The following is a 27,137-nucleotide window of genomic DNA, read 5'->3' as shown; positions in this document are numbered from 1 at the left end:
TGTCAGACCCAACAAAGTATATATATTCTTGATCAGCGTAAAATTCTAAGTCGATTTAGTGATGTCCGTCTGTCTGTCTGTCTGTCTGTCTGTTTGTCCGTCTGTCTGTCTGTTGTAATCACGCTATCTTTCGAATGAATTGAGATAGATGGCTAAAATTTTGCATATATGTTTATTTTTCCAGTAGGCAGGTTAAGTTCGTAAATGGGCCATGTAGGTCCACGTTTTCATATAGCCCCCATATAACGGTACCTCCCTATATTCGATATTTTGATGATTTTAGCGACATTATTCACCGGAATTGTTTTAAAATTGGTATTTGAAGTTCGTTATGGGAACTACAGTCTGTGACAGAAAATTGTCTGTGCGGGTCCAGGTCTTCGTATAGCCCCCATATAATGGTACCTCCCGATATTCGGTATTTTGATGATTTTAGGGACCCTTTTCCCGGAAGTAATTTAAAATTTGGTATTTGAAGTTCAAAATGGATACTACACCCTAAGACAGAAAATTGTCTGTGCAGGTCCAAGTCTTCGTATAGCCCCCATATAACAGTACCTCCCGATATTCGGTATTTTGATGATTTTAACGACATTATTCACCGGAATTGTTTCAAATTTGGTACTTGAAGTTCAAAATGGATACTACACCCTAAGACAGAAAATTGTCTGTGCAGGTCCACGTCTTCGTATAGCCCCCATATAACGGTACCTCCCTATATTCGGTATTTTGATGATTTTAGCGACATTATTCACCGGAATTGTTTCAAAATTGGTATTTGAAGTTCGTTATGGGAACTACAGTTTGTGACAGAAAATTGTCTGTGCGGGTCCAGGTCTTCGTATAGGCCCCATACAACGGCACCCCCTTATTTTCGGTATTTTAACGATTTTTAGCTACATAATTTACCGAATTATTTTTTCAAGTTTCGCATTTGAATATTGTAATGGCTTATGACAAAAGTTGCCCATGCAGGTCCACGTCGTCATATAGACCCTAATTTAACGGCTACATTCGATATTTCTAAGATTTTAATGGATTTTATTTATTTATTTTATTTATTTTTTTTTTTTAAATTGCCAAATTCGTTCGAAATGGTGGAGGGTATTCAAAGATCGGCCCAGCCGGCATTATAGCTTTTTCACTTGTTTTATATTTATATCTGTATATTTTTGTTTTTATACCCTTCACCACAAGGTGGTCAGGGTATAATGTCTTTGTGCATTTGTTTGTAACAGACAAAAGGAAACGAGATAATCTGCATAGAATCACTTTCTGAGTTGATTTATGCATGTTAGTCCGTCTGTCTGTCCGTCCGTCTGTCCATGTATTTTTGTGAACAAAATGCAGGTCGCATTTATTATCCGATTGAGATGAAATTTTCCAAACGACATTTGTTTGGCCCAAGGACGAACCCTATTGAAATTGGAGATAATCGGTGAAAATTTAGATATAGCTCCCATATATATCTTCGTCCGATTTGCCTTTTATTGTGCACCAAACGTGTAATATCAGCCCGAATAGTATGGAATTTTGCACATACAACCAAATTAGGCCTGAAAATAAGTATACCAAATTTGATCGAAAACGGTTCAGATATAGCTATAGCTCCCATATATATTGTTCATCCGATTTGTTATTTTTGTCCTCCACAGCCGTAATATGCACTCCGTAACAACAATATTTGGGGAAATATATCAAATGCAGCTCAGAAATACCTTTGCTAAATTTTATCGAGATCGGTTCAGATTTGGATATAGCTCCCATATATAACTTCGTCCGATTTACCTTTTATTGTGCACCAAGCGTCTAATATTTGCCCAAATTGGATGAAATTTGGCACATACGACCGAATTGAGTCTAGAAGGTAGTATGCCAAATTTGGTGAAGATCGGTTCAGATATAGCTATATTTATGTTTATATTAATATATATTTCCTTCCGATCAGTCTCCCTCATTCTCTCATACAGTTTGTCTTTCTCTCTCTCTCTATCTATCTCTTTTTATTAACCCTTTTCGATCTGGAACAAAATTCGTATGGTTTGTATCTTTGCTAAAAAAATTTAAATTTATTTTCAAGAAATTACGGCCCTAAAATATTTATTTTTATTTAATTCTGTTAATTTTTTTTTCATTCCAAATGTCACAAATCTGACACCAACAAGAGTTCACCTTTCAATTCTTTGTAATTTCCAAAAAAAAAAAACAATTACAAACATAATTTAGTAGAGGGTGGTAACCAAGAAAAGACCACGAGCAAGTGCATGTGTTTTTTCCGTACCCACACCGGCTTCTCTAACAACCTCCCCTCCCCACCCCACCACCTATTCCTGCGATCTATGCTCAGCTACATCGATGTATTCTAACAACAAAATAAAAAAACAAAATATCCTCCTCCATGTGTACCTATTTTCTATTTTGACAGATGACAGCTGTCATATGTTTAGTGCCTGACTGCCTTTTGGAAATGAAATTAGTGAGCTATTAATAACAATAACAACAAATATTAGAAAGACAGGAGAGAGGGGGGCGGTAGAGGGAAGACAAAACATTTTAGTTAGTCAGCGAAGTATTTAGTTGCTTTCCATAAAATTTAAAGCATTCTCTCGTTCTCTTTTCCCCTCCATAAATGTTGAGAGAGAAAGAGCGCAAGTAGCTAATGTCTTGATTAACCTTTTTTTTTTCTTCTTATCCGTCTTAAGATTTTTTAATTGAAATAATCGTTTACCTATTTATTTTCCTATTGGAGCTGTTGTCGGCACCACTCTCACACGGTTAACAGTTACTCTCTCTCTCTGGCTCTGGGCTCAGTTGTTATTTTTGTTTGGTTTCAACTCTCTCTCTCGCTCACACACAAATTAAAATGTTACAAATGAGTACTGAGAGAGGGGGGTTTTCTTGTTTATCTGCAATTGCTGGGGTTTGTATGAGTGTTGGAGAATGGCTGGTTTGCCAATGTTGTTATTATTGTTGTTGCTGCTGTTGTTATTACTCTTGTTGCCAGTGTTGTGTGGTGGTAATGTTGTAGCTAGCTCCTTGCTGGGCACATATTTTCTGTTATTTTGTCAAAAAAAGAATTGTTTATATTTTTATTTATTTCTTATTTTTTTATTAAAAAAAAACTAACTATTTTTAATTAGAAACATTCATTTCTTCATTAATTTTTATTTTTGCAATATCGAAAACATTTCTCTTGATTTTGCACTCTCTTGCTCACTCTCTCTTTTCATTAAATACAACAGGCGCCTTATCTTGCCCCAAACTTATTGCTTTTTCTTTTTTTATCTCTTTGATATTTTTTTTTATTTATTTATTATTATTTTTTTCCAACACTTCCTGGCGGCCAATTCACTTTCATATCATTTAATTTTATTTTTTTGCTTCTTCTTCTTCTTCTTGACGCAATTTTTAAATATATTTTTGTTTTGTTTACTTTTTTTTGTCGAATATTTCACATCAAATATTTTTTTTGGAATATTTACACATATTTTTCTGACATTTCTATTTCCGAGTCGGTCCGCGGTTTTGTTGTGGTTATCATTTGATACGGATTTTTTTTTTTTTGCCTTTCCTCTTTTTTCTTCTCCTTTATTTTTTTTTTTTGTCGTGTCTTTCGGGGGGACAAAAAAAACTGCGCACGCAAAAACAAAAACTTAACTAAAAATTCTCCGTTTCCAAATCACTTTTACGGATCATTGTCGGCATTTAACTGTTCGACGTTGCGCAAAACAACCACTGCGAGACGATGGCGACGACGGCAGCGTCGTGCTTGTGGTCGTTCGTCGTTTGACACAAGAACAACAACAAAAAGACGACGACAACACCAGACCAACATGTGCTAGGCTCCCGTTAGTGTTGTCAGTCTTAGATGTGGAATAAAAGCGTTGTAATTTTTTTTAATTGCAATTTTAATTTATCTTCAAAATTTCTTCTTTTTTGTAGAATTAGCGCCATATTTACAATTTTTCTTCGATTTTTTTTTAAAGGAAAATGGCGAATCTTTTTTAAACAATGAATTTATTACCAGTCGAGCTTTTTTAGGCAGTACTAATTTCCATGGCCAATGTATTATTTCCATGGTATCGAAAATTGTTCCATTCCAAAACCTAACTATAACCTCAAGAGAAAAATAGTTTTTTTTTAAATCTTCCAATTTTTCCTTTTATTAATTTTATCTCTTTCATTAAATTAAAAATATGTTATTTGTTAAGGAAAATTATTTTTCGACTTGAGAACTTTTTATTTTAGCATTTTTCGGATTTTTTTTTATTTTTTTTTTTCAAAAATTTTTTTATTTTTTTTTATTCAAAAAAAAAAAAAAAATAATAATAATAATAAAATAAAAATAAATAAAAAAATATCTTCGATTTCGATATTTTTTTATTAACAAAAATATAAATATTCAGATGAAGACTTGAAAAATTTTTAAATTTAGAAAAAAAAGGCCATTGTATTCGATTTTTCATCAAAAAGTGCTTTGAACTGCATCAACTACTTCATTCGCTTTGAGCGAAATCATAAATTCCATATTCATCCCAGGTTTCTGGTTTAGAGAACAATTTATTGATATGCAGGGTTAGATGAAAAAACTGCAATCAACATCAGACTGCTGTCATTTATAAGCCACTCGTCCGACAGCTGTTAAAATTATTTTAGTGACAGCTCATTATATTATTTACAAGGGTACAAAAGCATTTCGGTGAGAATTTTGCAGACTTAAAGTTATACGTGTTCGGAATTCAACCGTGATAGTGTCATTTCTTTAAATTTTGCTGGAAAACCACAAGTGGTTATCGTTAAAGCAGCGTAAAGTAGCGTAGCTTGATGAAGTCAAGGAAGTGGACGGAAGAAAACAGCACCATCAGCAGAAATGGTTCGAAAAGTAAAAAAGAAGCAACATGGTCGAAACCCGCGTCGCAGTGGTCGAAAAATGGCTCGTGAGCTGAACATATCGCAATATTCCATTCGGCAAATATTGAAAAATGAGCTCGGGGTAAAGCCATTGAAATTCCAAAAAGTGCAAGAACTTCAACCGCAACATAAAGAAAATAGGCTCAAAAGAGGTAAAGAGTTTTTTCGCTTGGCTTGGTGAACTGCTGAATTTGGTTTGGGGGTCTCCGATGAGAAAACATTCTTTGTCCAGCAGTTTGTAGACAAAATGTTCGTATTTACTTGCCAAAGAGGTCAGCTGAAAATGTGCACCAGAACTTCGGTTGGCCACTAGAACTCAACCGCTGGCTGGCTATGGTGATGGTGTGGGCCGCCATAACAGCCGATGGTCGCTCTCCGCTCGTATTAATTGACCGTGGCATCAGAATAAATGACGAATATTATCGCGAAAATATTCTGGAGGGTTTATTAAAGCCTTGGGCACGCAAACATTTTGGCCGCAGACCTTGGACATTCCAACAGGACTCAGCACCATCGCACTCAGCACGCGCCACCTAAGAATGGTTACAAAATTACTTTCCTCGCTTGATTTCCAGCGCACAATGGCCACCAAAATCTCCGGATACCAATCCGCGTTGGACTATTGTGTCTGGAGTATTTTAGAAAACAAGGTTGAAGCCCCCGCTTCGCCGGGAATGGGCCATAATACCGCAGAGCAACATTCGGGCAGGGTGTGACGGTTTCATTGGCTGTTTGAAGGCCATAATTCCTGCCAAAGGTGACCAATTCGAACAAATCTGAACTTATTTTTAAATTTTATGATATTTCCGACATTTTTTGATTTTATTCATTAAAATTTAAAAAAAAAAAATTTAAATTTATGGCGTTTGACTTGATGCAGTTTTTTTTTTTACCCTGTATATACCTTATTTTCTATAAAAAAAGTCCTACAGACCAAACACACATTTCAGTAAAATGTTGTTAACCTACTTAAATTAGTTCGAAGCTAGAGTGCTTTCCACAGACGAAAGGACCGACGGAAATAGTTAGATCGTCATAGAATTTAATGCTGATCAGGGTTATATATACTTTGCAGGGTCTAAAACGTATATTTCGAGGTGTTACAAACGGAATGACAAACTTAATATACCCTTCAAACTATATTGGAGGATATAACAATGCTCTCATGGGAAGTGATTTGTGGTAAATATTTTTTACGAGTTTTACCAAAAAAAATTGCATATTCCTGAATTTATTTTATTTCAAAGTAAAAAAATCGTCGCATTGACATCACTGCTAAATTTTATTAATAAAATATAACTTAAATTATTTATTTATTTATTTCGAAATTTTCGTACCCTATGTTAAACAAATTCAAGTCAAGTTCTTCGTTTAAGAAATTGTTTAATTTGAATATAGAACTTATTTTCTGTAGAAAATATGCTCTGAGAAATTAATTTTATAAGAAAAAATTCTTCTCAATTTACCCCTATAAATATCTCTCTCCAGAGTTTTCCCAAAAAAAAAAAAAAAAAAAAAAAAAAAAAATTGGCATATTCCTGAATTTATTTTATTTTAAAGTAAAAAAATCGCCGCATTGACATCACTGCTAAATTTTATTAATAAAATTATTTATTTTTTTAATTCTAAATTTTCCAAGTCTATGTTAAACAAAATTAAGTCAAGTTCTTCGTTTATGAAATTATTTTTTGTGGAAAATCTGCTCTGAAATATTAATTTTATAAAAAAAAAATCTTCTCAATTTACAATTTACAAATTTTTCTTCGCGAGTTTTCCCAGAAAAAATGGCATATTCCTGAATTAATTTTATTTTAAAATATAAATAATCTCACGAATAAATTTATTTTTATTTTAAAATAAAATAATTAAAATCGCCACTTTGACATCACTGCTAAATTTTATTAATCAAATATAATTTTAATTATTTTATTTTTTTAAGGGGAACATTTTCTTATCCTATGTTGAACATTTTGAAGTTAAGTCCTTTTTAAAGATATTGTTTCATTTTCATATAGAAATTATTTTTAATAGAAACACTGCTCTGATAAAAAATTAATTTTATAAAAAATGTTCATCCTAATTTACACCTATTCTTATAAAAATATAAAAATAAATATAAAAATAATAATATAAAGAAAATAAAAGAAAAATTCTTTACGAGTTTTCCCAAAAACAATTGTGATATTCATAAATACATATTAATTCATAGTAAAAAAAAATCACCACATTAACATCACTGGCCGCCAATGCAAACTGGAAATGTGTTAACCAAAGCAGCAACAGCTCTCACTAAAAGGGGGGTTTGGCAAACATCGAAAACAAAAACAACACACAACCTAACCATAACAGCAGCAGCAACAACAACAATAACAGAATGGAAACAAATATGATCAATGTGCTAAGTGAGAAAAGAGAGAGGGAGAGTGTTTTTGAGAAGCATACGATTTGAGTAAGGAATATAGGTGAGAACAAAACCATTTGTGAGAATAAACAACACCTGTATGGATGTGGGGAGCAAATAAAGAGCTCCCCATTATTTGTTATTTACAAAATTGAGAAATATGTGCTCTCTCTTTCTCTCTCTCTGTGTTTCTTTATTTGATGATTTAATCAGCTGTTTTTTTTTTTTTGGGAAAAATTAGATGTTAAGTGCAGAGTGAGTATTAATTTGTTGTTGTTGTCTCAGATATCAATTGCAATGTGGTGTGGATGGAGAAATAGCCCCCATGCCATGCCAACGACAGCTCACTGGAGTTATTGTTGTTGCTGTTGCCATTGTGCGTATTTTATCACATGAAAATAATGTTGAAGGGCTTCTTGTGGTCGCAATGGTGGAAGTGACCCACCAAAAATTTTGTTTTTTTTTCTCATAATTATTAAAATTTATTGTTGCTTATGATATGGAGTATTACTTAAGTTGTGCTAATCGCTAATCAAAAGGGCGGTCAGCCGGTCTTGTGTTTTATCAATGAATTTCAGGGTTACCCCTGAAGAAGGGAAAATATGGCCTTCAACACTTTCTTTACAAAGTCTTCTCAATTCGTATTTTTTTTTTTTTTTTTTGAAAATGGGTTAATTGAAAAAATGTACACAATATTTCACAGGCCCATTAAACAAATATGTTGATATGTAAATGTTTACACATACATACCTACACACTAACCAAAAAAAAATTACCTTCTTCGTTATGTTTTCCATGGTAATTAACTTAACTGGTCATAATCATGTCTGGCTCAATGTTTGTCAAAAAAAAAAAAAAAAAATTGGTAGTTGATGACATTTTCATTAAAACAAATTCCCACTTGACATGACATGACAACAACAACTACAAAACAATACAACAAATTTCCAAATTAAAAATCCAAATTTCAGAGCTAAGTGCTGAAAAGGGAAAGTGTGTCATTCAGGCCACGAGAATGGGGGATACAAAGAGAATAGGATTTTGATAAAAAAAACTGCATTTACCCTGGCTGACCCTGGCAAGTTTTCCCCCTCTTTAGGAAATTTTCGAATTAAGATTCCTTGAAATCAATTGATTTTAAATATGTAGTGCCTTCGGCAATATTAAAGATAAAAATATTAGGATTTTTTTGGTAACCCTGGCAAATTTTCCCCCTCCTCCACATTTTTGGAAATTTTCGAATTAAGATTCCTTGGAATCCATGCATTTTGGGTATATAGTGTCTTCGGCATTATTAAAGATAAAAATATGAGGACTATTTTGGTAGACAATTTTAACCTTCAAACTAGTCAATAAAGGGGTCTTTTTGGTCCTTTTTTTAAAAATATACTTAAAAACTCCCTTTATTATTTCAGAGCTAAACAATGAAAAGAGCTTTACAATGAAAAGGGAAAGTGTGTCATTGATGCCAGCTAAAAAGTGCAGGATTTTGATAAGAAAAATCCATTAACCTTTGCTGACCCTGGCAAGTTTTCACACTCCTTATGGTAGCTCCCCCACAAAGTGGTTAAAATTTTGAATAATTCTATTTCTCATAAAATGAGAAATAAGCATCCGATACTCTTCAAATTTCACACATCCCAACATTTTTGGCCATACCAGATCTGGTGTGAAAATGCTACATATAGGACTACTCCTTTTGGTACCTCCCCCACAAAGGGGTCAAAATTTTGAATAATTAAAATTCTCATAAAATGAGAAATAAGCATGCGTTTCTTTTCAAATTTCACACACCCCAATATTTTTGCCAACACAAGATCTGTTGTGAAGATCGGATATATCAGGCCACTCCTTCTTGTACCTCCCCCACAAAGGTGTCAGAATTTTTAATAATTATATTCCTCATAAAATGAGAAATTAGCATCCGATGCTCTTCAAATTTCACACATCCCAATATTTTTGCCAACGCAAGATCTGTTGTAAAGATCGGATATATCAGACCACTCCTTCTGGTACCTCCCCCACAAACTGGTCAAAATTTTGTATAATCATATTTCTCATAAAATGCGAACAAAGCATCCGAGACTCTTCAAATTTCACAGAGCCAAATATTCTTACCAACACAAGATCTGGTGTGAAAATGGTAGATATTGGACTACTCCTTCTGGTACCTCCCTCACAAGGGTGTCAGAATTTTTAATAATTATATTCCTCATAAAATGCGAAATAAACATGCGATTCTTTTCAAATTTCGCATATCTCAATATTTTTGCCAACGCAAGATCTGTTGTAAATATCGTAGATATCGAACCACTCCTTCTGGTACCTCCCCCACAAAGGTTCCACATTTTCAGTAGCCAAAACGACAATAAAACGCGAAATATTTATCTGATTCTCTTAAAATGCCGCACATCCAAATTTTGTTTATCAACACAAGATCTGGTGTTAAGATGGGATACATAGGTCCATCCCTTCTGGTGCCTCCCCCACATAGGATCACAATTTTAAATAACCAAAATGCGAAAAGAGCATCCCATTCTCTTCAAATTTCTCAAATCTCTCAAATTTTCGTTTTCATGGCAAAACTTCAACTCAGCTCCGCCAAATTATTCTTTATCTACGAAAATTTCCCATTCATCTTCGTTTGATAGCTTTTTTCAAACCGATGAAGAAGTATCATCTTGCCAAACCAAGATCCGTCATTCTTGAATTACCAAACATTGGCTGTCGAACCGGTATTCTATGGCTAAATATAACTCAACGCCCATGTGCGGTACTCAGAGCGAGCCCACTTCCTTAACACTGGCTCTCCAACCACAAGAGTATCATTAGCATTTGTTGTCACCAAACAGCTACAACAACAACACCAGCAATAACTACAACAAATATTGACTTTGAACTTGTTAAGCTTCTCATCAGTGCTGTTCTGCTCCTCTCCATTTGGTTGGCTCCCTACCCTACCCTACTCCACTTCGCTGCTTCGACTCTTGTCATTACCTCATTATCCCTGAACTTCATGTTTTATGGCCGAAGGGGCCGGTTGATCGACGTTTTGGCCAGACATTCATTCGAATGAATGGCAGGCGTTACTCGACATCTACAACTGCAGAAAAACAACAACAAGAACGAAAACAAACAATCAAACATTTAATAATAAACCAGATCGCCGCTGAGCCACACGAGACACCGCCAGATCCCCTGCGCGAAGCTATGCTTGGTCATATGCTAAACAGTCAGTCAGTGTATGAATCATTGGCAGGTTTTTTGCCGTAGGCAGGCTATCAGAAACAACAACAACAGCAACAATAAATATATTGGCAAAGACGTCAGTCCGGTGAAGTTTGTTCGGTCGAGGTCTCGCACATGACAATACAGAGAGAGGCTTCAATCGAAATATTAAGAGATAAGATATGGAAAAGAGAGAATGTTTTCAAAGATGTCTCCCAATCAATTATTTTCGCATTTTATGAGAAGTAAAAATATTCAAAATTTAGACCCCTTTGTGGGGGAGGTACCAGAAGGGCTGAGGGCCGATATATCTAATCTTCAGAGCAAATATTGTGCTAGTAGAAATATTGGGATGTGGGAAATTCGAAGAGAATCGAATGCTTATTTTGCATTTTATGAATATTTTAATTATTCAGAATTTTGACTATTTTGTGGGGGAGGTACCAGAAGGAGTGGACCGATGTCTTCGATATTCACAACAGCTCTTACGTTAGTAAAAATATTGCGACGTGTGAAATTTGAAGAGAATCGGTTGAGTATTTTGGGTTTTATAAGCGTTTTTGTTATTCAAAAATTTGACCCCTTTGTGGGGGAGGTACCAGAAGCAGTAGTCCGACATATTTCATCTTCACAACAGATCTTGTGTTAGTAGAAATAATGGGATGTGTGAAATTTGAAGAGAATCGGATGAGTATTTTGTATTTTATGAGAGATGTCATTATTAAAAATTTTGACCCCACTGTGGGGGAGGTACCAGAAGGAATGGACCGATATCTACGATATTCACAATAGATATTTTGTTGGTCCAAATATTGCGATTTGTGAAATTTAAAGAGAATCGGATGCTTAGTTCGCATTTTATAAGATTTATAATTATTCAAAATTTTGACCCCTCTGTGGGGAAGGTACCAGAAGGAGTGGACCGATATCTACGATATTCACAACAGATCTTTTGTTAGTCCAAATATTGAGATGCGTGAAATTTTAAGAGGATCGGATGTGTATTCCGTATTTTATAAGCGTTTTTGTTATTCAAAATTTTGACCCCTTTGTGGGGTAGGTACCAGAAGGAGTGGTCCGACGTACTCCATCTTCACACCAAATCCTGTGTGAAAAAAAATGTTGATATGTGTGAAATTGGAAGAGAATCGGATGCTTATTTCAAATTTTATAAGAGTTATAATTATTCAAAATTTTGACCACCTTGTGGGGGAGGTACCAGAATTAGGGGACCTATGTTTCACATATCCCACGAAATCTTCTGTTAGTAAAAATATTGAAATGTGCGAAATTTGAAGAGAATCCGATACTTATTTCAATTTTTATAAGAGTTATAATTATTCAAAATTTTGACCCTTTGGGGGGAAGGTACCAGAATTAGGGGACCTATATTTCCCATCTTCACACTAGACCTTGTGTTTGTAAAAATATTGAGATGTGTGAAATTTAAAGAGAATCAGATGCTCATTTCACATTTTATGAGAAATATAATTATTCCAAATTTTGACCCTTTGGGTAGGAGGTACCAGAATTAAGGGACTTATATTTCCCATCTTCACACCAGATCTTGTGTTAGTAAAAATATTAGGGCGTGTGAAATTTAAAGAGAATTGCTTGCGTATTTCGTATTTTATGAGCATTTTAGTTATTCAAAATTTTGACCCTTTGGGGAGGAGCTACCCGAATAAGGGGTCCTATATTTCTCATCTTCACACCAGATCTTGTGTTAATAAAAACATTGGAATGTACGAAATTTGAAGGGAATCGGAAACTTACTTCGCATTTTATGAAAGATATCATTATTCAACATTTTGACCCGTTGTGGGGCGGGTACCAGATGGAGTGCACCGATGTTACCCATCTCCGAGTTTCATATAAATTTGCCAATAATGTTACCATGTACCCAGTTCGAACCAAATCAGATGCTCCCTTCGACAGTTATTGTGAGCTCCAGCCAGATACAGACGGACACCCCAATATCGACTTCAAATGTCCTGAAACGGATTTCGTCCCAAGATTTCCAGGGTCTAAAGCAATGGTTTCGATGAGGCACGTTATGGTCGTATCAAATGATATATACACCACCATGTGGCTGATAAAAAAAATTCAAGGGCCTCTTAGACCTTTGAAAATTTTAAGTGACATTTTTTTAGGATTAGGCTCCTGATACTTCCAAAAATTTTATGAGAATTTTTTTCCAAGGCCCCCTTAGGCCTTAAAAAATTCAAAAAAAAAAAAACAAAAATAATTAAAAATTTAAATAAAAATAAAAATTTTAAAACAGTTTTTCATGGGCCTCTTAGGCCTAATACAAATTTTGTGCAAAAATTTTCCCAATGCCTTGGGGTCTTCGGAACTTTGTAAGGGTTTTTTTTCCTGGGATTTTGAATCCCATAAAAATTTTATGGGAAATTTTTCAAGACCTAAAAAAACTGAAAATAAAAAGTTCTACAAAAAAAATTAAAACAATATCTTTCAGAGCCCTCCAAAGCCTTTGAAAAAAATTTTTATGCCTCTGAGGTCTTCACGATTTTATTCCGATTTATATCCTACACCACACTGTGGTACAGGGTATTATGGCTATATGTATTTTGATGATTTTAGCTACATTATTCCCCGGAATTGTTTCAAGTTTCGTATTTGAAGTTCGTAATGGATACTACAGCCTACGACAGAAAATTGTCTATGCAGACCCACGTTTTCGTGTAGCCCCATATAACAGTACATCCCGATATTGGGTACTTAGGCGATTTTAGCGACATTATTCCCCGGAATTGTTTCAAATTTGTTATTTGAAGTTCGTAATGGATACTACAGCCTAGGACAGAAAATTGTCTATGTAGGTCCGGCTCTTCGTATAGCCCCCATGTAACGCTACATCCCGATTTTCGGTACTTAGGCGATTTTAGCGACATTATTTACCGGAATTGTTTCAAATTTCGCATGTGAAGTTCGTAATGAATACTACAGCCTAAGAAAGAAAATGAACCGTGTAGGTCCACTTCTTCGTATAGCCCCCATATAACGGCACACCCGATATTCGGTATTTTGATGATTTTAGCGACATTATTCACCGGAATGGTTTCAAATTTGATAGTTGAAGTTCTTCATGGATGCTACAGCCTATGACAGAAATTTGTCTATGTAGGTCCGGCTCTTCGTATAGCCCCCATGTAACGCTACATCCCGATATTCGGTACTTAGGCGATTTTAGCGACATTATTTACCGGAATGGTTTCAAATTTGGTAGTTGAAGTTCTTCATGGATGCTACAGCCTATGACAGAAAAGTGTCTACGTAGATCCGGCTCTTCGTATAGCCCCCATATAACGGTACCTCCCGATATTCGGTATTATGACGATTTTAGCGACATTATTCACCGGAATTGTTTCATATGTGGTATTTGAAGTTCTTAAAGAATACTACAGCCTAAGACAGAAAATTGTCTATATAGGTCCACGTCTTCGTATAGCCCCCATGTAAAGGTACCCCCTGATATTCGGTATTTTGATGATTTTAGCGACATTATTCACCGGAAATGTTTCAAATTTGGTATTTGAAGTTAGTAATGGATGCTACAGCCTAAGGCGGAAAATTGTCCATGTAGGTCCACTTCTTCGTATAACTCCATGTAAAGGTACCCACTGATATTCGGTATATTGATGATTTTAGCGACATTATTCCCCGGAATTGTTTCAAATTTCGTATTTGTAGTTCTTCATGGATGCTACAGCCTATGCCAGAAAATTGTCTATGCAGGTCTAGGTCTTCGAATAGCCCCCATATAAGGGTACCTCCCGATATTCGAGAGGTCACCGATTTTTTTAAGTTTCGCTTTTGAATTTTTTTATGGCTTATGAAAAATTCCAAAGTCTTTCCAAATGGTAAAGGGTATTCGAAGTTCGGCCCGGCCGAACTTACAGCTTTTTCTTTTTTTTTTTTGGAGGTGAATTTTTTTAATTAATTTTTTATTGATTTTTCCTGGGACATATATTTTTTTAATAACTTTTATCAACATTTCCTGGATTGTGGATTTTTGTAAATATTTTGTTTTTATATTTTTAAAAATTATTTAAAAAAATCAATTTCTCTGCAATAATTCAAAATATAAACACATCTGGGAGAATTTAATTTTTTATATATTTTTTTTTTAAATTATTAATTTTTATTTTTTAAAAATTATTTTAAAAAAATATTTTTTTCTGCAAAAAAATTTCAAAGACAAAACACGTCTGGGAGAATATTTTTTTTTATTTTTTTTTTCTTTATTTTTTATTTTTTTTATTTTTATCCAAACTGAGCCTCCGTCAGCTGTCGCCAGATGATACGTCTCTTCTGCACCATTTCCGGCGTTTCGGTTGTATTGAAGACCTCCTTTAGCCATAATTTCCAGGTGGGTTCAATTTGAATTTTTATCTGTTGATAAGATTTGACTAGCTGTGCCAGAAACCCCGTTAGACCGGCACCAGTTATCGCCGGTGGCACTTGAACGTCATCGTTACCTTTGGAATCGGCCGTGGCCAGCGATTGTCCCAAGTCATTGGCCAACGCGATGACTAAGACAAATGTTAGGACAAAATTGAAAACTCTTGGGGTCATCATGGGCCGCTATTAACCGCAAAACGTTGCAAACTAAACTAAAATTGCTTCGCCTCGGAAATTTAATCCCAAGGCCCGGAACCATAAAACCAAAACAAAGCGTAGGCATTGGTAAACAAACCATCAACAACGATCATATATTTCAGCTGATAAGATTTAAGGTTTGAAAATGATTTTTCTTCTTCTTCGCTTCTTGACTTGAGAACTGATGGCTATATAACAACAATAATAAAAAGGGGTGGTAAAAAATTATGGGAGAAACTTTTCGATATGCCCATTTATTCTCCTCCTCCTCCTCTTCCTCCAAAGGCAACTGTATTCTAGCGTAACTGTGTAACTTATCTACCTACCCTAATAAAATTGTTTACGAATAAATTGGCGATTAGATAAAACTGAACGAAAGAAATCGACATTGAAAGAAAATAAAAAAAATCATTTGCGCCTTAAAGTATGCTTTGAAATTGTCACACTTATAATTAGTGCATGAGAATGAAGAGAATGGCTAAAATTATGCTCAAAGGGCGGGAATATAGGAAATGTGATGTTTTAATCCACATCAATATTTGTTGGAATTTTTAAAAGTCAGAGAAGCAGGAAGGTATAAAGAATAAAAAAAATAAAATTCGGATGAATTTGAAAGAAAAAAAAACATCCAATTTGGACAAATTAATCTGAAAACAAAAGAACATATATATGGAAGCTATATCCAAATCTGAACCAATCTCCATAAAATTTGGCAGCAGTCTTTTAGGGCTATATGAGATATCTAGTACCAAATATCATTGCAGTGGAGTGCATATTGCGAATGTGAAAGCCTTAAACATCAAATCGGATGAAAATTATATATGGGAGCTATTGCTATATCTTAACCGATTTTCATCAAATTTGACATACTTGCTTCTAGGCTGAATTCGGTTGCGTGTGCCAAAATCTACTCCAGATATTCGCCGTTTTGTGCACAAAAAACCTGAAATCGGACAAACTTATATGTGGGAGCTGTAGCTATATCTTAACCGGTTTTCAAAAAATTTGGCATACTTACTTCCAAGCTTAATTTGGTTGCATGTGCCAAAATCCACCCCATTTGGGCTGATATTCGCCATTTGGTTCACTAAAAACCTGAAATCGAACGAACTTATATATGGGAGCTATAGCCATATCTTAACAGATTTTCAACAAATTTGACCTACTTGCTTCTAGGCTGAATTTGGTGGGTTGTACCAAAATCCACCCCATTTAGGCTGATATTCGCCATTTGGTGCACAAAAAAAACTGAAATCGGACAAACTTATATGTGGGAGCTATTGCTATATCTTAACCGATTTTCATCAAATTTGACATACTTGCTTCTAGGCTGAATTCGGTTGCGTGTGCCAAAATCTACTCCAGATATTCGCCGTTTTGTGCACAAAAAACCTGAAATCGGACGAACTTATATATGGGAGCTATAGCTATATCTTGACCGCTTTTCAACAAATTTGACATACTTACTTCTAGGCTGAATTTGGTATGATGTACCAAAATCCACGCCATTTGGGCAGATATTCGCCATTTGGTGCACAAAAAAAACTGAAATCGGACAAACTTATGTATGGGAGCTATTGCTATATCTTAACCGATTTTCATCAAATTTGACATACTTGCTTCTAGGCTGAATTTGGTGGAATGTGCCAAAATCTACTCCAATTGGGCAGATATTCGCCGTTTGGTGCACAAAAAACCTAAAATCGGACGAACTTATGTATGGGAGCTATTGCTATATCTTAACCGATTTTCATCAAATTTGACATACTTGCTTCTAGGCTGAATTTGGTGGAATGTGCCAAAATCTACTCCAATTGGGCAGATATTCGCCATTTGGTGCACAAAAAACCTGAAATCGGACGAACCTATATATGGAAGCTATAGCTATATCTTCACCGATTTTCATGAAATTTGGCATACTTGCTTCTAGGCTGAATTTGGTGAGATATACCAAAATCCACCCTATTTGGGCTGATATTCGCCATTTGATGCACAAAAAACCTGAAATCGGACGAACTTATATGTGGGAGCTATAGCTATATCTTAACCGATTTGCATCAAAATCGATGTACTTACTTCTAGACTGAATTTGGTGGAATGTACCAAAATCCACCCCATTGGAGCTGATATTCGCCATTTGGTGCACAAAATCCCTGAAATCGGACGAACTTACATATGGGAGCTATAGCTATGTCTTAACCGATTTTCATCAAATTTGACATACTTGCTTCTAGGCTAAATTTGGTAGGATGTACCAAAATCCACCCAATTTGGCCTGATATTAACCACGTGGTGCACAAAAAACCTGAAATCGGACAAATTTATATGTGGGAGCTATAGCTATATCTTAACCGATTTTCACCAAATTTGACATACTTGCTTCTAGGTTGAATTCAGTTGCGTGTACCAAAATCTACTTCATTTGGATTAATATTCGCCATTTGGTGCACAAAAAACCTTAAATCGGAAGAACTTATATGTGGGAGCTATAGCTATATTTCAACCGATTTTCATGAAATTTGACATACTAACTTCCAAGCTCAATTTGGTGAAATGTACCGAAATCCACCCCATTTGGGCTGATATTCGCCCTTTGGTGCACAAAAAACCTGAAATCGGACGAACTTACATATGGGAGCTTTAGCTACGTCTTAACCGATTTTCAACAAATTTGACATACTTGCTTCTAGGCTGAATTCGGTTGCGTGTGCCAAAATCTACTCCAATTGGGCAGATATTCGCCGTTTTGTGCACAAAAAACCTGAAATCGGACAAACTTATATGTGGGAGCTGTAGCTATATCTTAACCGGTTTTCAAAAAATTTGGCATACTTACTTCCCAGCTCAATTAAGTAGGATGTACCAAAATCCACCCAATTTGGCCTGATATTAACCACGTGGTGCACAAAAAACTTGAAATCGGACGAACTGATGCATGGGAACTATAGCTATATCTTAACCGATTTTCATCAAATTTGACATACATGCTTCTAGGCTGAATGTGGTGGGATGTACCAAAATCCAAACCATTTGGACTGATATCCGACATTTGGGCCACAAAAAAACCTAGAATCGGACGAACATAAAAAGGCTGAGATAAAAAACTGCAACAAACTCAAACGCCATAATTTTTACATTTTTTTAAATTTTATTGAATGAAAGCAAAAAATGTCAGAAATAGCATCAAATTTTAGAATAACTTTAGATTTGTTCGAATTGGTCACCTTTGGCACGAATTATGGCCTTCGAATCAGAAGCTTAAGCCTCCCTTAAAATGTGGAAAAGTCTTGGAGGCCCATTAAAAAAGAAGTAATCATAACCTCAGCCACATAGCTACAGAGGGTGTAAATCATTTGTTTTGGCCAAAATCGTGCCTCATCGAAATAATGATTTTAGATCCTAGGTCTCTTTGGACCAAAACCGGACATTTGTCGACGATATAGAGGTGCCCGTCCGTTCGTCTATCTCTCCGGCTGGTGTGCATGATAACTCGCGAACGGAGTATCCGATTCGATCCAAACATGGCATATCGTAGTAACATTGTCAAACTTAGATCGAGTTCGGAAATGGACAATATCGGTCCACTTCTTCTGGTACCTACCCCACACAAGGGGTTAAAATTTTTAATAATTATAACTCTCATAAAATGAGACATCAGCGCTCGAATCTCTTGAAATTTCACACATCCCAACATTTTTGGCCACACAAGATCAGGTGAGAAGATGGAATGTGTCGGACCACTCCTTCTGGTACCTCCCCCACAAAGGGTTAAAAATTTTGAATAATTATATCTCTCATAAAATGTAAAATGAGCATCCGATTTTTCTCAAATTTCATATATGCCAGTATTTCTACTATTACAAGATCTGGTGTGAAGATGGAGTATGTCGGACTACCCGTTCTGGTACCTCCCACACATAGGGGTCAAAATTTGGAATAATTATAACTCTCATAAAATGTGAAATGAGCAACCGATTCCTCTCAAATTTCACATATCCCAATATTTCTATTAACACAAGATCTGATGTGAAGATGGAGTATGCCGGACCACTCCTTTTGGTACCTTCCCTACATAAGGGTCAAAATTTGGAATAATTATATCTCTCATAAAATGTGAAATGAGCATCCGATTCCTCTCAAATTTCACATATCTAAATATTTCTATTAACACAAGATCTGATGTGAAGATGGAGTATGCCGGACCACCCCTTCTGGTACCTCCCCTGCAAAGGGGTCAAAATTTTGAATAATTATAACTTTTATAAAATGTGAAAAAAGCATCCGATTCCTCTCAAATTTCATATGTCTCAATATTTCTGCTAACGCAAGATCTGGTGTGAAGATGAAATATGTCGGATCACTCCTTCAGGTACCTCCCCCACAAAGGGGTTAAATTTTGAATAATTATATCTGTCATAAAATAGGAAATAAGCATCCGATTCCTCCCAAATTTCACACATCCTAACACTTCTACTAACACAAGATCTGGTGTGAAGATGGAAAATATAGGTCCACTTATTTTGGTACCTCCCCCTCAAAGGGTTAAATATTTTGAATATTTAAAACTCACATAAAATGTGAAATGAGCATCCGATTCCTCTCAAATTTCACATATCCCAATATTTCTACAAACACAAGACCTGATGTGAAGATGGAGTATGTCGGACCACTCCTTCTGGTACCTCCCCCATAAAGGGTTAAAAATTTGGAATAATTATAACTCTCATAAAATGTGAAATGAGCGTCCGATTCCTCTCAAATTTCACATCTCCCAATATTTCTATTAACACAAGATCTGATGTGAAGATGGAGTATGTGGGACCACCCTTTCTGGTACCTCCCCCACAAAGTGGTCAAAAATTTGAATAATTATATCTGTCATAAAATAGGAAATGAGCATCCGATTCCTCTCAAACTTCACATATCCCAATGTTTCTACTAACGCAAGCTCTGATGTGATGATGGAGTATGTCCGACCACTCCTTCGGGTACCTCCCCCACAAATGGGTCAAAATTTTGAATATTCATATCTGTCATAGAATACGACATGGGCTTGCGAATCTCTTCAAATTTCACACATTCCAACATTTCTACCAACACAAGATCCGATGTGAAGATGGAATATGTCGGACCACTCCTTCAGGTACCTCCCCCACCAAGGGGTTCAAAATTTTGAATAATTATAGCTCTCATTATTTTTTGTTTTTCTTTTGTTTCACCTCTTCCAGAAACTTCATGTTTCAAATTGCGTTGTCCCGCCAAACTGTTATTGTATATTACCCGATTTTGTTTTGTTGTGATATTTTTTTCTGACATGGCTTTGACATGTCTCTGACATGACAAAGGCGACGGTCGATTCGATAATCATATTTTTAAAATCATTGCAACTGATTTCGTATACGATGGACTTGGTGGTGTTGTTGTTGTTGTGTCAGTCTTATATCTAATGAAATTCGGCAGCGATTAAGGGGCCACTTGATGAATTTTTGACGTATCGCCTAATCACAGGGGCTATAGATAATTATGAGCACATATTTCATTGTGAAAATATTTCCAAATAAAAAAAAATAAAAAACCACCAACCATTTTCAAATATTTTAATCTCAAATACTGGACTAGCTAGCTAGCCTAACTAAGTAGTGGGAGGAGGAGGTGTGACGATAGTGGCAATACAATCGACCGAATGTTCGACCGACCGACCGATCGACTGAATGGCCAACCACCCGATCACCATATTGGCCATCGGAATTCTGGCCTCCTATTAAAGCCAAGTAAATAAATACGGGTGGCATCAGTTGTTTATGGCTAGTCCATCAGTTCGTCATTAACATAAACGCGAAAAAAACGGGATACGGAATATTCACGAAAAATCCCTTTAAGCAGCAGAAAACTCAAAAATGAAAGGTGTGTCTGTGTGTGTGTGAAGAAAAGTGTTATGAAATATTGAAAAAAAGAGGTTGGAAAAAAATCGAAGCGGAAGTAAAATATCATGGCTTGTTGTCACATTCCACAAAAAAAAAAAAACATCCGAACAACAACACAAAATTCCAAAACTTGTTAAAAATGGTGTTATTGAAGTTTTATCTGGGATTCCAATTGCCTCGCGTGGATGTGGCTGCAAAGCCGTAGTAGCCTCCAAATTTTCCTTATCTTTTTTGTTCTGTTCTGCTATTTTTTTTTCTTTTTTAATTAGCGTCTCATGTTAAGCCCTCATTTGGCATGAAGAAGATTTCTATTTCTATTTTTTCACCCCATACTTCTATTATCTCCACTCGATTTGTAGGCGCCTTGATTTTGGCCAACAATTTTGTATTTAAGCCATGTCGCCAATGTCAGCAGGCATCAAAAACCCGTTGGCAATCCATTTGTGGAGTTTAGTTTGGCCAAGTGTTAGTTTTACATTTCAAAGTGTTTTTGTTTTTCTCTCTCTCAACTACTTTGTGAGTAAGGATCGTAAAGGACATCATGCAAGGTGTGTACAAGAAATTAATATTTTTCGTTGAGGGCTCGAAAAATGTCTCTGCAAAACAAAAAAGTGAAAAAGAAAAAATGATTTGAAACAAGTGAATTTAAATTGTTCGGAAAATACAGCCAAGTCCTTGGGATAGAAGAAGGCGAATAATTCATTTTCGTCCTTCGGATAGTGTGGACAAACAATTTCTATCCTTCGGATAAGGCGAATAATATATTTTTCGTCATCCGGATGAGGTAGACAATTCCATCATCCGGATAATACGGAAATTTTATTTTCGTCCTTCGGATACCGGGGATAATTAATTTTCGTCCTTTGGATAATGCGGATACTAAAGTTTTGCACTTCGGATAATTCGAATAAACAATTTCCGTTATCCGAATAAGGCGGATGATCAATATCCGTCATTCGGATAATACGGAAATTTTATTTTCGTCCTTCGGATAATGCGGATAATAAATTTACGTTATTCGGATAATGCCGATACTTAAGTTTAACACTTCCGATAAGGTGTATAATCAATTTCCGTTATCCGGATAAGGAGGATAATCAATTTCCATAATCCGGATAATACGGAAATTTTATTTGCGACCTTCGGATAATGCGGATAATCAATTTTCGTCATTCGGATGATGCGGATAATAAAGTTTTGCAGTTCGGATAAGGCGTATAATCAATTTCCGTCATTCGGATAAGGAAGAAATTTGATTATCGTCCTTCGGATACCGTGGATAATCAATTTTCGTCATTCGGATAATGCGGATAACAAAATTTTAACTTCGGATAAGGTGGATAATCATTTCCGTTATCCAGATAAGGAGGATAATCAATTTCCGTCATCCGGATAATGAAGAAATTTGATTTTCGTCCTTCGGATAATGAGGATAATCAATTTTCGTCATCCGGATAATACGGATAACAAAGTTTTACACTTCGGATAAGGTGTATAATCAATTTAAGTCATCCGGATAATCAATTTCCGTCATTCGGATAAGGAAGAAATTAGATTTTCGTCCTTCGGATAATGCGGATAAACAATTTTCGTCATTCGGATAGTGCCGATACTTAAGTTTAACACTTCCGATAAGGTGTATAATCAATTTCCGTCATTCGGATAATACGGAAATTTGATTTTCGTCCTTCGGATAACGTGGATAATCAATTTTCATTATTCGGATAATGCGGATAACAAAGTTTTGCACTTCGGATAATTCGAATAAAGAATTTCCGTTATCCGGAAATGGCGGCTAATCAATTTCCATCATCCGGATAATACGGAAATTTTATTTTCTTCCTTCGGATAACGCGGATAATCAATTTTCGTCATTCGGATAATGCCGATACTTAAGTTTAACACTTCCGATAAGGTGTATAATCAATTTCCGACATTCGGATAAGGAAGAAATTTGATTTTCGTCCTTCGGATAACGTGGATAATCAATTTTCATTATTCGGATAATGCGGATAACAAAGTTTTGCACTTCGGATAATTCGAATAAACGATTTCCGTTATCCGGATAAGGAGGATAATCAATTTCCGTTATTCGGATAATTAAGAAATTTGATTTTCGTCCTTCGGATAACGTGGATAATCAATTTTCGTCATTCGGATAATGCGGATAACAAAATTTTAACTTCGGATAAGGTGGATAATCATTTTCCGTTATCCAGATAAGGAGGATAATCAATTTCCGTCATTCGGATAATGAAGAAATTTGATTTTCGTCCTCCGGATAATGCGGATAATCAATTTTCATTATTCGGATAACAAAGTTTTACACTTCGGATAAGGTGTATAATCAATTTCCGTTATCCGGATAAGACGGATAATCAATTTCCATCATCCGGATAATACGGAAATTCTATTTTCGACCTTCGGATAACGTGGTCAATAAATTTCCGTCATTCGGATAAACAATTTCCATGATTAATATGTCTGAAATAGCCATACTCCGTCATTCGGATAATTCATTTCCGTCCTTCGGATAACGCGGATAATGAATTTTCGCATTTCGGATGATGCGAATAATCGATTTCTGTTATTCTGAAAAGGCGGATATGCAATATCCAACATTTGGATAACGCGGATAATCCATTTCTCAACTTCGGATAATCTATTTTCGTATTTCGAATTATGGGGAAAATAGATTTCTGTTATTCGGATAATTAATATCCGTCATTCGGATAATGTGGGTTATCCATTTTCGTATTTCGAATAGTGGGGATAATCAATTTCCGTCATTGGGATAATGCAGATAATTTGTATTCGTCCTTCGGATAATCGTTTTTTGTTTTTTTTTCAAAAATTTCCGTCATTCGGATAATGACATACCATCGTTCGGATAATGCGGATAATCTATTTTCGTATTTCGAATGTGGCAAATTATCATTTTCTGTTATTCCGAAATGACAGATATTCAATATCCGTAATTCGGATAATGCGGATAAGCCATTGCATACCTTCGGATAACCCAAGAAACTCATATCCTTCGGATAACACGGATAAAGTATTTCTGTCCTTAAGAAAAAGCCGTTATTGTCATGTCTAAGTCGTTTACGATATCCGAATAAAATGTTTAGGTTATTTGCAATATGCGCTTGACCTGAAGAAGTATCATCAACGATGTCCGGATATCCGTATTATCCGCGGATAACGTGGATAAGCTATTTAGGATATCCAAATAATGTGGATAAGACATTTACGATATACTTATCGCGTAAATAATTCATTTACGATATTCAATGTATAATTAACGATATGCGGATACCATGGCTAAGTTAATTACGATATCTCCACAACATCGATGAGTCATTGACGTATCCTATGATGACTTATCATTTACGATGTACGGAGCAAGCGGATAACTTGGGTAAATCATTTACGATACATGTTCTCTTTTACGATATTCAAATGGTGTGGATACGTCATTTACGATATCGAAATAACATGGATAGATCGCGAGAAGATTCGAGTATGACGTGAACAGCTCATTTACGATATTCGAAAAAAAACCTGTGTGTAGCGTTAAAAAAAAAACAACTTACGATATCCGAATAGACTTTTGAATTTATTTACGATACCCAAAGAAGGAGAATAATTGATTTTAATCATTTATTTTTTTTTTGCTTAACGTAACGATGTCATTTACGATATCTGCTTGTAATGTGAAAAACCCCACTTACGATATCCGTATAGACTGTTAAATTTGTTTACGATAACCAAAGAAGGCGAATAATGGTTTTTAATTATTTATTTCCTTTGCCTAATGTGACAATGTCATTTACGATATCTGTTTGTAATGTCAAAAAGTCACTTACGATATCCGGATAAACTGTATAATTTGTTTACGATATCCAAAGGAGGTGAATAATTGACTTTAATCACTTATTTCCTGCGTCTAATGTGACAATGTCATTTACGATATCTGTTTGTAATATCAAAAAGTCACTTACGATATCTGGATAAACTGTATAATTTGTTTACGATAACCAAAGAAGGCGAATAATGGTTTTTAATTATTTATTTCCCTCGCCTAATGTGACAATGTCATTTACGATATCTGTTTGTAATGTCAAAAAGTCACTTACGATATCTGGATAAACTGTATAATTTGTTTACGATAACCAAAGAAGGCGAATAATGTTTTTTAATTATTTATTTCCTTTGCCTAATGTGACAATGTCATTTACGATATCTGTTTGTAATGTCAAAAAGTCACTTACGATATCCGCATAAGCTGTTAAATTTATTTACGATAACCAAAGAAGGCGAATAATGGTTTTTAATTATTTATTTCCTTTGCCTAATGTGACAATGTCATTTACGATATGTGTGTGTAAAACAGCGACTTACGATATCCCCCTAATATAGTGGATACATTTTCCAAAATAGACATGTAATTCATTTTTTTTTTTTGGGCATACAATGCCTTTATTTCGGCCACTGGTGACTTACGATATTCGAATAAATCATTTTCTATATCCGAATAATTCGGATAAGTGGTGTGCTCTATTCGTATAGACTTTTGTGTAATGTTTTTTTTAAACATTTTTTTCCCTCCCCTCTCTTTCTCTCTCTGCAGATTTCAAAATGACCTCAGGCCTGTGCCTGGCTCTACTCGGCCTTGTTGCCCTGCAAATGCAATGTGCCTCAGCTGGCTATTCGATGGCCGAAACTTGTCTGTATTACGGCGAAGGTTATATCGCCGATCCAGATCAGTGCAACGGCTGGGGATATTGCAAAGGCGGCGAGTTGATTGCCCAAGGCACCTGTCCCGGCACCTATCTGTACAACCAGAAGACCGCCCAATGTGACTTTCCCGAAAACGTCAAGTGCGCCAGCAAACTCGAGAGTACCTGCAGTGTGGTAACCTCGCCCATCTACTTGGCCGATCCCGACGACTGCACCAAGGCCTGTTACTGCAACAATGGCACTTACTCCTGTACCACTTGTCCCCAATATCAGGTGTTCGATCCCACAAAAAGAGCTTGTGTCTATTCGAACCAGTACAACTGTCCGGCCAATTCCATTTGTCGTCTGGTGCCCGACGGCAAGTGGGTGGCTGATCCTTTAAAGTGCGGAAATTATCTGGCCTGCCTTGACGGCAGTGGTACCAGTAAGGAATGTCCCGATAACCTCTTCTTCAATCAATTCAAAAATATGTGTGCCATCGAGAGTATTTGTCCAACTGAGACTGAACCGCCGTCCACCGCATCAGTCGGTCCAGGTGTTGAAAAGCCATTGCCAGACAGTAAAACTGCCTGTGCCGAAAATCCTAACGACAAAACTGATACAACGAGCAAATTCTATGTTGAGGACGGCAAGTCATGCATGGGCTACTATTATTGCGAAAAGGCAGGAGAAACCGGTATTTGGGGCAAGTGTCCCCTCGGTACCCATTTCAATCAGGCGGACCAAAATTGTGTCACCCCCTATACTGTGGACTGTAAATACGATCGCTGCGGCAACATAAACCAAACCTATGTCTCGGTCTTGGGTTGTGCCGACTACTACTACTGCATCAATCAGACGAAACAGGTAGGCATGGGTGGCAACTGCGCAAACAACAATCCCAACTATCCCTACTTCAGCGAAGCCCAAGGTGCCTGTGTCGATGTGGACCCGAAATTTGCCATATGTTCAGCACCTGCCCCCTCCCCTGTAGGTAACTGAAGGCGATAGATGAAATCAGATATATATACATATATATATTTAATTTAATTATTACCAACAACACCAAGCACCATTAACAATAAACAATATTGATTTCAAGGACTAACCCGTGATGCGTTTGCGTTTTTATTCAATTAGCAACAACAACAAAAATTGGGGGTTTTCAAAAGAAAAAAAAAAAAAATAAAAAAAATTAAAAAAATAAATAAAAAAAAAAAAAAATAAAATAAGAAAAAAGATAATAAAAAAATTTAAAAAAAATCGAAAAACACAGAAATTTAATTTAAAAAAAATTGGGGTTTTCAAAAAAAATAATAAATAAATAAATA

At 35.7% G+C, this 27,137-nt stretch overlaps 2 protein-coding genes across 5 annotated transcripts in view; one reads left to right on the top strand and one right to left on the bottom strand.

The window, feature by feature from the left end:
* LOC101889178 (putative uncharacterized protein DDB_G0271606) overlaps window positions 1–3,777 on the bottom strand; it is a 236,041-nt gene extending 232,264 nt beyond the window's left edge. For all 3 annotated transcript variants that reach the window (XM_059129053.1, XM_059129063.1, XM_059129064.1), the window contains exon 1: window positions 2,729–3,777. The gene's annotated coding sequence lies outside the window, so the exon portion shown is untranslated. The remainder of the gene's footprint in view (window positions 1–2,728) is intronic.
* A 17,135-nt stretch (window positions 3,778–20,912) lies between these two features.
* LOC101888698 (peritrophin-44) lies at window positions 20,913–26,914 on the top strand. Of its 2 annotated transcripts, none has more exons than XM_005181131.3 (2): window positions 20,913–21,067; window positions 25,718–26,914. In XM_005181131.3, exons 1-2 carry the CDS (start codon window positions 21,061–21,063, stop codon window positions 26,806–26,808), a joined length of 1,098 nt encoding a protein of 365 aa, XP_005181188.1. In that variant the 5' UTR covers window positions 20,913–21,060; the 3' UTR covers window positions 26,809–26,914. The 2 variants fall into 2 exon arrangements, with proteins under 2 accessions (XP_005181188.1, XP_005181187.1); XM_005181130.4 differs by lacking the exon at window positions 20,913–21,067 and adding an exon at window positions 21,481–21,635.
* The last annotated feature ends 223 nt before the right edge of the window (window positions 26,915–27,137 follow it).

The sequence above is a fragment of the Musca domestica genome, unplaced genomic scaffold (assembly GCF_030504385.1).
Source record: "Musca domestica strain aabys unplaced genomic scaffold, Musca_domestica.polishedcontigs.V.1.1 107, whole genome shotgun sequence".
In the NCBI taxonomy this organism is placed as follows: Eukaryota; Metazoa; Arthropoda; class Insecta; order Diptera; family Muscidae; genus Musca; species Musca domestica.
This window is presented reverse-complemented; position numbering and strand designations above follow the sequence as displayed.